Source organism: Boleophthalmus pectinirostris, unplaced genomic scaffold (genome assembly GCF_026225935.1).
Source record: "Boleophthalmus pectinirostris isolate CB_2022bp ecotype Guang Dong unplaced genomic scaffold, ASM2622593v1 HiC_scaffold_4, whole genome shotgun sequence".
NCBI classification, from domain to species: Eukaryota; Metazoa; Chordata; class Actinopteri; order Gobiiformes; family Gobiidae; genus Boleophthalmus; species Boleophthalmus pectinirostris.
The window spans coordinates 15,013,875-15,027,450 of record NW_026571353.1 but is presented as its reverse complement, the minus strand read 5'-3'; the positions used below and the strand labels follow the sequence as shown (position 1 = coordinate 15,027,450).

At 38.3% G+C, this 13,576-nt stretch overlaps 3 protein-coding genes across 4 annotated transcripts; 2 read left to right on the top strand and 1 right to left on the bottom strand.

The window, feature by feature from the left end:
- Nucleotides 1–5,204: 5,204 nt before the first annotated feature.
- Nucleotides 5,205–7,426, bottom strand: ankrd39 (ankyrin repeat domain 39). Of its 2 annotated transcripts, XM_055161691.1 has the most exons (5): nt 7,070–7,426; nt 6,866–6,969; nt 6,595–6,798; nt 6,233–6,400; nt 5,205–5,358 (listed from the first exon to the last, which is right to left on the bottom strand). In XM_055161691.1, exons 1-4 carry the CDS (start codon nt 7,161–7,163, stop codon nt 6,257–6,259), a joined length of 546 nt encoding a protein of 181 aa, XP_055017666.1. In that variant the 5' UTR covers nt 7,164–7,426; the 3' UTR covers nt 5,205–5,358; nt 6,233–6,256. The 2 variants fall into 2 exon arrangements, with proteins under 2 accessions (XP_055017666.1, XP_020784031.1); XM_020928372.2 differs by lacking the exon at nt 5,205–5,358 and having other exon boundaries at nt 6,046–6,400.
- Nucleotides 7,427–7,736: 310 nt separating this feature from the next.
- kctd9a (potassium channel tetramerization domain containing 9a) lies at nt 7,737–11,887 on the top strand. The gene is made up of 12 exons (XM_020928316.2): nt 7,737–7,908; nt 8,172–8,293; nt 8,365–8,408; nt 8,539–8,635; nt 8,730–8,788; nt 8,879–9,007; nt 9,088–9,155; nt 9,251–9,346; nt 9,429–9,578; nt 9,670–9,775; nt 10,033–10,166; nt 10,510–11,887. The coding sequence occupies exons 1-12, from the start codon at nt 7,861–7,863 to the stop codon at nt 10,624–10,626; spliced, it is 1,170 nt and encodes a 389-aa protein (XP_020783975.1). The 5' UTR covers nt 7,737–7,860; the 3' UTR covers nt 10,627–11,887.
- A 162-nt stretch (nt 11,888–12,049) lies between these two features.
- LOC110163406 (progonadoliberin-1-like) lies at nt 12,050–13,164 on the top strand. Its single transcript, XM_020928359.2, has 4 exons — nt 12,050–12,104; nt 12,176–12,314; nt 12,562–12,654; nt 12,742–13,164. The coding sequence occupies exons 2-4, from the start codon at nt 12,177–12,179 to the stop codon at nt 12,781–12,783; spliced, it is 273 nt and encodes a 90-aa protein (XP_020784018.1). The 5' UTR covers nt 12,050–12,104; nt 12,176; the 3' UTR covers nt 12,784–13,164.
- The last annotated feature ends 412 nt before the right edge of the window (nt 13,165–13,576 follow it).

The following is a 13,576-nucleotide window of genomic DNA, read 5'->3' as shown; positions in this document are numbered from 1 at the left end:
GATTCAACAACTTCATGTGCAATAAAAGTGTCACAATTTATCTTCAACAATTGCCATGAATACTGTTCTACTGTGTTCTAGTAGGAGGAATGACAAGCCATTTCCGATACACATTTCCCCTTTGTGTACCCTGATGAGCTGATTTGTATAAATTAATTGACATAGGCTAACAAGTGCCAGTTCTGGTCTGACCCTTTTCAACAGCATAATATTTCTGACTTGCAGTCCGTTTTGCTTTTTTTTCCATTTTAAATGTCCTGTATTACACAAAATTGACTTTTGTGAACTTTTAGTCATGTTATAATGTTGTTACCGCCTCAAAAACATACCTGGAGTTCTGTTTTGTTTCCTTCACACATGTTTGAGTTTGTTCTCCAGAGCTGAAAATGCTCTGTTCCACTTGTTCATGATGTCATGAAGCATAGTTTTCAAGCTACCTTTTATCTTTTGTTCAGTAGACACTGAAAATGATCCAAATGATTCTAATGAAGGTCTGTTGAGTTTAAAAACACAGTGGAGCACTTCTTGTATTACCACTTGTTGACATCACAGGGTGGAACAGGTGGAGTGTTTTTTGTTTGAGAGAAGAACTCAGCCTAAATATGCAAGGTTTGCATATGTTTGTGATGAGGAAACAACATTATGATGTACTAGATCAGTAAATAGTGTAATATGGGCCCCTTTAACATACCGTTAACAAATTTAATTCCAAATAAACAAATAACAAGGTATATAACATATATAGAACAAAGCAGTGTTTATTAAAAAAAAACAAAATAAAACTTGACCAAGTCTAAGCTTTTTGAACCTGTCTTAAACCCAGATAAATTCACTTTATCTGATTATACATAAGTGAAGCACTGCATGTTTTGGGGCAGATTGTTTACTTGCTGACTTCAGAATGAACCTACAAGACAAGAGAATATCAAGATGCATCATTTTGAATATGTTATAATACCTGAAACAAATGGTATCCCTCTGAAGTCATTTATTAGCTCTGCGCAAAGTGTGGTCGTTTTTCAGTGTATGTAGACAAGTTATTAAAAAGCAAATCATGTGAATTCCTCATAAGATGCGTGTGAGTGATTGATATGAGCCAGATGCAGTGCGTGCCTGTTTCCTGGGCCTTGTTATTGGATGCATTACTTTGTGTTTTTGTTTACCAGCGAAGGGCTTGATTGAGTCCTGCCTTATTGTTTCCAGGTTTATGCAAAACCCTGAACCTCTGCATTACTTTTTGTACTTGATGATTCCTGACAGCCGTGACAGACAGTCTACTCTCTTCAGCTCTGAGATGCACATATGTCGTCAATCTAAAATGTCTTCTTTCAGGATGAGGAGTAGCGGTGACATCACTGGTGTTGCCTAGTCTGTCTGATTTTGTAAATGAACTGGTTATTTATAGTGCTGAGGGGAGGGACATGGAGTGATAGGGCAGCAGCAGCAGCAGCAGTAGCAGTGGAGGGACAGTTCTGGGAGAGATGTGTATAATTTTGGCTCTCGTCCATCTGCAAGGTGAAGGGAGACATTTGTCTTGTCTTGGCAGAAAAAGTGTGGTAAACCGCAGACAAATAAGCTCACAGTGATTTCAAAATACTCAAGAGGAATTTTAATTCTCTGGTGTTTCAATCCACCCATGTTAACAAAAGCCCTGACGATGGCATGTTTCGCATCTAAATGTGGCGACTGTGGTTGAGGGTGCAGCTCCCAAATATTTGTAATGATCTAAAATCTGTGACAAGTGAAAGCTGGTCTGTTTGAGATAAGAATGACAGGTGATGAAGATATGGTGATTTTGGGATGTGACTTGAAGGGTGAAGGTCCTGGTGGAGGAGGCAGTCTCCATCTCTGACAGGTCCCTGATGTGTTACTGCTTTGGTACAGAGGGATTCAAAGACGACAGAGGGTGAAGGATGGGGCAAGGTCTGTCACTCATTGTGTGATCTTGTTTTTCCCTGTGGCCTCTTTCATCAACTATGAAATATGATACAGAAATATCCATGTTTATAACCACTGTTGTTGAGTTTCTAATATAAATATATTGGATACAGGGAGGCTGCATTTATCTATCAAAGGCTAATTTACAGGGGACTTTTAACAAACCTGATGTACAGAACAATGCATAAAACAAAACACACACCTTAACATTATGAGTCCATTCTTCAAGTCATGCCCACTTGGAGGTCAGTCAGTGATAACCAAATTGCCTCAATTTACTAAATGTAAGAGTTTAAGCACTGTATGTAGCCTACGGTCTTACTGTTTGCTTACTTGCTACTATCACAACTGAACCTAGGCTGTCAGTCCCTTAACTTGGCCACCATGTCCAATGTTTTTGTATTGAACATAAATCAACAGTAAAATCAATAACTGATTTGAACATGTCTAGCTCATATCTATATAGTAGGTCTCGTTTTAATTTAAATCTTACATGCTGTCCCTTGAAATCCATGTTCACTCTTTCAAGGACCAGTATTACAGCACATATACAGTGTATTCCATCACACATGCTGTGTTGAACACATGTAAAGCAGAGTCACACGTGTAGTTATGGTGTCTGGGTCTGCAGGTGCGGTCAGGTAAATGAGTTGGCTGTTTGTTTAGCGTTGGGCAGCAGACGGGGTAGAGAGGGTGTGATGGTGGTCTGCAGGCATAGTATCTGGACAGCCATGGGTCAAGGCTGGGTTTGTTGGTGTATAGATTTACTGGAGTAGCAGCTGGTGAAATACTAAGAATTTGATACAGGGTAAAATTACTATTGCATGAAGATTCTTGGTGTAGTTAGACAAATTTTGTGTGGTCATGAATCTTCTTACAGACAACAAGTTGCTTATCATTTTTTTCATGGCCATATCGCTGAAATGTGTCTCTTGTTACCACGTGAAATTGCGAAATAATTCTAGAATCCAGTTGATTAGGTATATGAATAGTTACTGGTGAAGTTGTGCAGGGAAGGCTAGTACACTGGAACTGGAACATCTGTCCTTTTTAGAGTGTCGTCTTTGGTGTTGGATAGTGTAAGGAACAATAGTAGTAGTAGCACTAGTAGAGTAATAGTAATACAGATGTGGTCATTTGAGATGCTAAAGGATTTTTACACCATATGTGGCAGCAGATGTGGTAGAAGATCTTCGGAGGAAACACAGTGAGGAACACAAGTGCCTGTTGGTCTCTGTGAAATTAACTGTTTGTTTTTCCCATATCCATGGAGACTACAAAAGGCTAGCTAAGGAGCTATGGACATTTGAGATGTATAATCTTTTTACACCATATTTGGCAACAAATGTGGCAGAAGACCTTCCAGAGGTAAAACCTTGAGGAAATAAATCATTTCATCACCAACTGAAACACCAGAACGGACTGAGTAAGGCCTTTCCTGTTGGCTCCTCCCAGTCGGGTGAGAAGCGCAGTGTAAACAAAACAGTTTGCTGCAGCAAAACTTAAATTTCCCTTGAGATCAATAAAGTAGCGCTTTCTCTATCTTTGAAATGATAATAGCGTTAGTAGAGTGTAACTGGACAATATGGTATTGATATGATAAATTGGGATCACCAGGGCTGGATGCCAGTGTGGTTCGGACCTTACGTGCCTGTCCCGTAAAGGCGTGCGTCTGTTAGCGTTAAGACAAAAGCTGACGCCTTTGGGCTGGTCCCGCCTCTTTCCCACCAGATCAACTTTCTTCAGTGCTGGAATGAGAGACGCACCTCCTCCGGGCCTAGACATATAATCTGGGACTGTCAGGGCCTCTATCAAACAGGATCAACTGGTGCTAGTCCCACAGGCCCCGGGATATACCTGCACTCGCATTCCTCCGACACGTCCCCGTCCCGAGAGGAGGATCATCTGTCTTTTGTGGCAGCTCTGACTCGAGGGTGCAGTCTCTTCCCTGCATTGTCCTGAACTGAAACTTAGTTAAAGGGCTGCAATACACACCTTTGAGTTTGAAGGATTTTTCTTATCCCTTGAGTCTCCAAATGTCAGGATGCTGATCAAGAAACAAATATGTCTCCTAATCATGCCTTTCTTTTGTGGTTTGCTTTCTAATATGAAATTTAGTCAAGTGCAAATCAGCTTGTTTTTTCCGTTGTAAAAGCCATAAACTCAAACATTTTTTTATGTTCCAATAGTTTCCACCAAATACATTTATTCTTTGAGTTTCCATGAAAGTTTTGGCCAAATTACTTGATTCCACACAGCCACAGCATAATAGTCCCTGATTTCTCACAAACTATAGTCACTTTTAATCATTTGGTTTATTTAGATTGCTTTATTTGTGCATTAACCAGGATTACAACATGAAGCTGAAGTAAATATTGTTTTTAAAAAGTACCTAGGTAAATTGAGTAAAAGTATCCAGTTGCTCTCCAACCGTAGTCTGTATAATATGATCTTTATCCTCAGCTCATGTTGCTGGTTGTGAATGGGAGGAGTAGGATTCTAACCCTCACCTGAAGGTTCCTTGTCCTGTTGGTGTCAGCTCCTTGAAACTGAAGTCTGTGTGTGCAGCAGATAAAAGAGGAGATGAATCAAAGCAGTGTGACTGTACACAGGACTATAATCTTATCAATTGCCCTGAAGCCATATGTCTTTGTACTCTCTTTAATTGAATTAGGCCTGTGATGAGATGGGTTGACATACCTTCTAGTGGCAGAGCTGCACACAGAGACAGCTAAGGCAAGAGTCAGAGCAAATTTGGGGTGGTTGTTTTCTTGGGACAATTACATAAAAAGTCCTACAGGTATCCCACAGGCCACCTCTGCCTTCTTATCTCACTCTTGTAAAAGTACATGCCCAAGGACAAATTTAATTGGCCAAAATGAAATCATTTTGTTTTCACTTCAACACTTAAATGATTTAACAAGGACTAAATATGTCAGAAAGTCACCTTATTCAATTTCTGAATGTGAATCAATAAGAAGTTCTCAGTGTGAGAGGCAGAAGCAAGAAAAGGCCTAGTTGTACCAGAAAACATATTGAAGTAGTTGGAGACTGAAGACCTCCCATAGACGTTGACTGTTGTTTGTGTACAGCAAAATTATTTTTTTGGCAGACTATCTAAACAGATGCCAGCATACATGGTGATGCTTTTATACCTTAATAAATCAGGAATAAACCAGAAATAAACCGAACTAAACTGTGACTTTACAAGAACCCCCCCCCCCCGCCCCACTGCTCCTACCCCCGTCCCGACACCCCATCTCCCCTCGTGTAGTGTGGCGTCAGCTGCAATGAGCTCCAGATGTGGCCTGGCACCCCTCCACAGTCACGGCACTGGATGTGGTTTTGAAGGTAGTTTGGACGCGCCACCCACCAGTGAGACCCAATGAAAGTTCTTCTCAACTTAGAACAAGAGAGTTTCTGTAAAAAAAAAGTTCATATTTAAATGCACATCTGGATAGAGCCAAGATGAAGAAAAGTGTATCGGCCTTATATGTGCATATGTAACTTATTTAACATGCTTTGGAGAAGTATGGGAGACAATAGCTCAAAGTGCTTCCATGTGTTCTACCAGATATGGAAATATCAACATCCTTTATTTAGCCCTAGGCCTCCATCTTTTGTTCCTTTGTGTAAAAATACTTTAATAGGTTCATGTGGGCTGCCTTTGATACCTCCGGAGGTGAAAAAGAAAAGAGCTGGTAATTAGGTTTTCTTATAAGGATAATGTTTTGAAGGTTAGAAACAAGTAGAATAACCTTAAGTGATGTAGAGGGGAAACATTTATGGACCACAAGGGGCTTTTACATTCACTCTCTGACAGAAGAAGAAACTCTCACTTCAGACATAATAGTACCATGTTACATGAGAAGCAAGTACACCAGTGTGACTATTGAAGTAGACTTCAGATCACTGCACTGTAGTTCTCCATTTCTATAGGACATTGTGTAGCTTTCCAACATTTCTGATTGAATGAGGTCATTCTGTTCAAGTTTGCCAGGTCGTTTACATAGTCTGTACCGAAACTCAGTCACGTTCTTACCACAATGGCTCCCTCTGCTGTTCACTGCAATCTGATACACAGTAAAGTTTGTTCAGTTTTTATGATTTTTTTTCACCGTCAAGTTTATTTCATAGAACTATGAGTAATGTACAGCACAGTGATTGCTTTACTTAAAATCAGACCTTTTCCCCACTTTCATATTCATAAAATTTACAATGAAACATTTGTAGTCTGTATGCCTTTACTGAAGCATTAGTTGATAATTCATGGAGTGCTGGTCAAATTTATCACCTTCAGTTCCATGTATCTTAATGGTCATGGTGGTTTCAGGAGCTCCTGTAGATCCTCCTGTTTGGCTAAGTGGCACGGTAACAGATGTCTGTTGTTCATTTGAGATATGAGAGATGGGCACTGCTGAAGAAGCAACTCACAGATATCTGTATGTCCTTTTTCTGCAGCCTGTGAAACAGGAAAAAAGTTTGCAAGTTCACTCAGTTCACACATGGGTGCTGTATTTACAAATTTAACCTTTATTTAACCGGGGTAGCCTAGAGAAGTGCATGCAAACTCCATAGAGAACACACCAGGGACGATCAGCTGTATGCCTCACTTGCTAACCACATTGCCACCATAAGTACCCTAATCAAACACACCTTATGCAGGGGAGATGCTCCGTCATCATCACACATCAGTGGGTCTGCTCTGTGCTGCAGCAGGAGTTTGACCACCTCCAGATGACCACAGTAGGCCGCTCTGTGAAGGGGAGTGGCGCCCCCTGGTGTCTGGGGAGCTGCACAGGCACCATTTTCAAGAAGATACTTGCACATAGCCAGCTGTCCACTGCGACTGGCATAGTGCTGGAAAATAATAAAACATAAATAAGACGGGGGAAAAACAATAAAGAACATTAGTCTAAATACTAACCAAAGCTGTGTATCCAGCACTATCTTTCATGTTTGGATGTGAACCTTTCTGGATCAAAAAATTGACCCTTTCCAAGTTCCCTTCCATCGCTGCTGACCAAATACCTGTAATGTACAACAGATAAGTAAGTTATGAATTTGTTGAAAATATAAGTCAGCCAGTCAGTCCTTTATGTATAGGACTATTAATAGTCATGTTTCAAACCTCTCTCAAAATCCATCTCACTCAAACTCTGGTAAACACTGGAGGATGACAGAGGATGTGAGCAGCAGGAACAGTGGTCTCGATTGGACGCCATGGTATCATTAAAAGCTCAGTCCGATTCAATAAACTTTACAAGCTTTGTACTTTGTATGTAGGATGAAGAACTGTAGTAATCATTGTGAGATTCAGAGATTCACCAGCTACTTACTGCAAACAACAAAATGTGTTCAATTAACCTTTACGACAATATATAGTTGTACTACAAAGAGTCATATCGACGAAGTATACACGTTTTGCAAAGGTAAAATCAAGTAAACAACTTCAACGTAATAGCGCAATACGGAAAGCTGCGTGGGACAAACCTTCCCTATGTGATTGTTCATTACGTAGGAGCCTTTGGCCAATCACTGAGCCGCAATTCGCGTGTGACCTCCAAAGACTCTTAAAAAGGTTGGTTTTATGAAACTTTGTTAAGTAGCCACGTGTATTTCTCAACTAACGTAACCAATAGTTGTTTGGATACAATATAGGTTATTATATGAGCACTGATGTAGATTATGGTATAATAAAATATGTTATCCTGTTTTTCATTTTAACCAAACCGGAACGTCTTGTCGTATGTTTTAATTGCTAGTGTATTTCCTGACAGTCCCCAAAGGCGCCTTTTGTCTCGTGTTATTGTCTGATGCAGTTAGCTATAGCTACAGTGAAGTGTGAATCGGTCTGGGCTTCCCAAATAAACATTTTGTGTAAATATAGATAACTATTAAATTAAACCAAAGCGCCAAATAATGAGAAGAGTCACGCTATTCGTAAACGGGACGTCTAAAAATGGAAAGGTGGGTAATAACGCCGTAATTAAGGTACATATAGTGTATTATTGGGCCTTGACTAATTCAAAGAGGTTTTAGGTGTATAGGTAAAACAGTGTTCAGCGTTATCTGACAGATGTATTTTTGTATTATATTTTTGCTCTTGATCATCTGAAAATTTGTCAGTGATCGGCCCATTACGGATTACGTTATAAACCAATGATTGTTGCATACATACTATGGGAGTATGTGCTAAGTTTGGTATTTCAATTATTCATGTCTTTATCTAGGTTGTAGCAGTTTATGGGACCTTGCCAGACCTGCTATCTGTAGCAAGCAATAAGTTAGGAATCAAAGCCTCGTGTCTTTACAATGGAAAAGGGGGTCTCATAGATGACATCGCCCTGATAAGGTAAACTAAAAAGTATGACAATCACAGTAGCCCATTTAAGCTCACGCATTTGTTTTTTGTGCTTCTAATAGGGATGACGACGTACTGTACGTGTCAGATGGAGACAGTTTTGTTGGTGAGTGATAGTGTTCATCATTGTATTATTATTATTATTATTAGTAGTAGTAGTAGTAGTAGTAGTAGTAGTATACACACACACACACATACAGATATACGTTTACTGATGCCATTTATTTTGTTTTTAGATCCACAAAATGAATTGAAGCCCATGCTGGAACTACAGGGCTCTCACACAGACTGGATAACCCTGAATATTGGTGGTCGGCTTTTTACTACAACTAGGTGAATGTTATTAACTAGTTAAAAATGTTCATGAAATTGGGCTATGTGTATGTTTTTGTATGACTAAAATGTGCTTTTTCTATCTTTTCTGTAGGAGCACTTTAGTCAGCAAGGAGCCAGACAGTATGCTTGCTCATATGTTTAGAGAGAAAGGTATGTCATTTTTTGGGGGGGGGTTTTGATGAAAAATGAAAACATGAAACACTTTAGTTGAAAGTCGAAAGTAATTTTTTTTGTATTTAGATGTATGGGGGAATAAACAGGATGAGAATGGAGCTTACTTAATCGACCGCAGCCCTGAATACTTTGAACCCATCCTCAACTACTTGAGGCATGGACAGCTCATTGTCAATGAAGGCATCAGTATCCGAGGTTGGTTTATTTTACATGCTCAAAACCTAAAAACTTGTGTAATCTAAAATGAAATATTGTGAAATCATTTGTTTTTCCAGGTGTACTTGAAGAGGCTCGCTTTTTTGGGATTGAGCAACTTGCTGAACAACTTGAAATGGCAGTTAAGGTTTGTGCTTATCTAGGGTGTGGTTAATACTTTAACTTGTTTTTTTTTTTTTATAATTTACTATCATTTACATCATGATTTTGTATCCTAAGCAGAGCTCACAACCGGCCGATGACCACTCTCCCATTTCTCGAAAGGAGTTTGTACGTTTTCTTTTGACAACACCAACTAAATCTGAGCTCCGTTGTCAGGTACAAGGCATTTTGCCTAATCATTACCTTACAAATTACACTATTATTATCACAGTAATGACAAAGATATCTTCTATTATAGGGTCTTAATTTCAGTGGGGCTGATTTGTCTCGACTTGATTTGCGATACATCAATTTCAAGATGGCCAATCTGAGCCGCTGTAACCTGTCTCATGCTAATTTATGTTGCTCCAATCTTGAAAGAGCGGATCTTTCGGGAGCTAACCTTGATGTAAGGCTTACCATTTTTGCACTGTATCCCACAAATCACACTGATTAAATATAGATTTTGTGCTGATGTTTTTTATGTGTTTTTGTTAAAGGGTGCAAACTTACAAGGAGTGAAGATGCTTTGTTCCAATGCTGAAGGAGCTTCTCTCAAAGGGTGTAATTTTGAGGATCCATCTGGACTGAAAGCCAACCTGGAGGGTAATGCATTATTGTATTTCTTTCAGATTTTAAGACCAGTGTATTCTTCTTTTACCACATTTTATGAATACCCTCCACTGCAGATTGAATATACCTCACTACAGTTAGCATGTTGAAATAGTTTTCTCCAAATATTAACATTATCATTTGGTATTGTGTAGAGAGGGTTATGTTATGATTGAATAGATGGGTTAGTGTATGCAGTGTATTGTACATCATAGAAGTAGGATGTTTATAAGTAAATTGGTTTCTTTTAGGTGCTAATCTGAAAGGTGTGGATATGGAGGGGAGCCAGATGACTGGGATCAACCTGCGTGTGGCCACTTTGAAAAATGCCAAGCTGAAGAACTGTAACCTGCGGGGAGCCACATTAGCTGGGACCGATCTCGAGGTGAGTGATGTTTGGAGCAAGGGATTATTTTGAAAAAGCACATAAGTATTAACCAAGTCATGCTGACCCAAGAGACTGCATGTACTTTTAAGAGATTAGACCATGCAAAAAAAGGCTTTCAGTGGACAAGATTATACTGTTTTATATGAACCATGACATGTTTTAAATTCTTTCATTTTGAAGCGTGCATATTATAAGTACAATTTGTACTTTTCTAAGGCTCATTCTTAAACAGCCAGCATGCTTAGAAATAGGTTATGATACTAATGTTATAGTTAATATACAAAATTTTACATGCAAAACTCAACATGTATTTAAAATGTTTGTACTTTACAATTTCCAGAACTGTGATCTATCGGGGTGCGACTTACAAGAGGCAAACCTCAGAGGCTCCAATGTGAAAGGAGCCATTTTTGAAGAAATGCTGACACCACTGCACATGTCTCAGAGTGTCAGATAACTTCATGGAAGTACCCTTTCATATCTGCTTCCTATATTCTGTTTCCCTTTGTGTGCAAAGAGAACAGACTGATAGGCTTTCCCTGACATTCCACCTGCATCATGTTAGCTTTACATATCTTGCACTAGAGTCAATGCAGGGTTGGCCTTGTGTGTATGTTTTAATGATAGGATGTACAAGCTGCATGCATCACCAAAACAAAATAATCTTCCTTGTGTATTCATATATGGATCCAATCCATTCACAACCTATATTTAGCATTACTGTCATCACATTATTTTATTATGGGAGTCATGGTTTATGTGTGAAGTAGCTTTATTTAATGCTGCTGAAAATGGCAACTTTAAAATAGCCATGTACTTTATGGTGTGCTACTTAATGTTGCTGGATGCACATGTATAAATAGGAACACTAACCAACCCAAAGCCATACACTTCGCACAGTCTAAAAGACTTGTCGTGCTGTGAGTGCATCATTCATCTCTGCGATGGGCTAAACTTAAACTAAACCTGGGTATGCAATACACCTTTTACACTTGTTTTCTCCTCGTTTCTGAAAACTTAAAAGCTTTTTCTTGTTTTTTGTGTGAATCTACCTCTTTTTGGTAAATTGTTGTTAGTGATTCACAATTGCATGCATTTGTGGCGCTTTTATTGTGTTGATAAACTCAATGTAACTTGTTAATTTCCTTTGTGAGAAAAGGAATACCTTGTTTAACAGGAAAATGCTGTTGATGCAATCTGTGTTATGTGATCTTGCCTGAAGACAAAACTGTATATTCATATATCACTCGTACTTGCTTTTGACATGTTTGCACAAGTTTGTGTTCTTGTATCATGTTTCCACCAAATTAATTCATTTGGTGCTTGTAATCCTAATGTAATTCAAATCCAGTGCTTCCAATATCTTCCAAAAAAACTTTATCAGAAAAGACCAATGATGTCAGATTTGTAAAGAAGGAACAATCTTCACTTGTTGCATGTGTAAACCTTACTCAAGCCTGAAGCTGCTCAAATGCAATACTTAATTAGCGTATTAGTAGGTACTGAGGCTGTGAGAATGAACGATGAAGGCAATCATGTGTTTTAACCTTGAGCTGGACGTGTGTCTGAGAGTTATTTATTGTAAATTGTAAAATGAGCAAAGGTTTTGTTGTGTTTGGGGGGCAGCGGCATCCTCCCTCTGTGTGATTATTGCACTTGACTTTGGAAATATGTTTCCATAAAAGACTGTTATAAATAAACTGCTCTGAAGAAGATAACACTGTTGTTATGTGTTTTTGTTGTAAATCTTCTGTCTGGATAAGTATTAGCTTATGTGAGCAGATGTTTAAGTGTGTCCTGGATATCTAAATGGAAGCACTGCGGGTTACCGGTAAAAGGGGCTTAAGTATTTTTGTTACCCCCTACAGTGAAGACTTGGAGGTATAAAAGTGAAAAAGAAGATCAAATTGAAGAAGCATCTCATCTTGACACAAGGTTAACTGACTGTAGAACTTTGTTTACAGTACTCTAGATTTTCTTTCTTAACAGTGGTTTGTCTTTTGCAGAATGGCTTATAAATCATCTGCTCTGCTTTTGTGGGTTTTCGGGTTGATCACTTCTCAGGTTTGGAGCCAGCACTGGTCATTTGGTCTGAGTCCTGGAGGGAAGAGGGAACTGGATGGTCTCTCACAAACTTTGAGTAATGTAAGTGTTCTATTTGAGTTTCTCTGTTTTCAGTGTATGCAGAAATATTACACCTGACAGGTCTCACTTTTAAATTTGCCTGCGCTATGCATATGTTACTGTACTGTCTGGAATGTCCCACAATTTGGTAACAGACAAATGTATCTCTTATTTAAAAATTTCTGTGTTTTCAATACTCAAAAATGCTTGTCTCCATGGAGGTGGATAGGTTAATAGGTTGCTAATCTCAGGATATTTTCTTTCGCAGATAGTAGAACGATTTCAACATGTGGACACACCCTGCAGTGTGGTGGGGTGCAGAGAGGAAATGCCCAAAATATACCGACTCAAAAGATTTCTTGTAAGTGGTTTAACTTTTTTGATTATACCATTTATACGCTATGAGTGTATGATGAATCACGGTATATACACTATATATCCTTCCCAGGGCAACGTAGCAGACAGTGGACATCAAGCATTTGAAAAGTGATTCATTTTGTCATTGTTATATCAATGTAGTCAATAAAATATAAATGTAAGCAAATGCATGTTAATACAATCTTATTTTCTTGGTTTGGTAAATTTAATCAGACATGATTTATAAAATAATTAAAGTACAGTTTAGAATTTTACTTACTGTTAGTTGTTAACATTGACATTGGGGTTTTGATAAATCAACAAAATTAACCAAATGTATAGCTTTGGGGGTGTGAAATGCAGCCATATTCTAAGATAGAGGCCTATTTGGAAGAATTGTCAAATTATTTAAGTCATACAATGCAACAACTAAAATCTAGCAAAGTTAAGATTACTGGATTTAAGAACGTTTTGTCATGATTTGAATAAATTTTAGTTGACAAGTAAAATTATTTACCAGTGGAACAAGACTTTTTGTGGTTAAAATATGAAAATACATCTTGCTACATTATGAGATAAGAAAAACAATAACTCTTTGTACTTAAAATAAGAAACTAAATCTAATGTTGCTTGAATTAAGAAAAACACTTATTCCATTAGTAGACAGTTTTGCTTGTCAAGTTGAATCTACTCAAATAAAGTAAAATATTCTTAATTTAGATATTGCTTTTTGCATTGTATAATACAAAGATTCTATTATACATGTATAGTTTAACTGTAATAGCCTAAAACTTCTACCTTTTCATGCCAGCTGTCCTATAGTAACCTTAAGAACAGCCCAATGTACAGCATAGTCCTGTTACTGTTAAAACGCCAATAAAGCAATAAAGTTGTTAATAACATTGAAACAATTAAAAAATCACCAA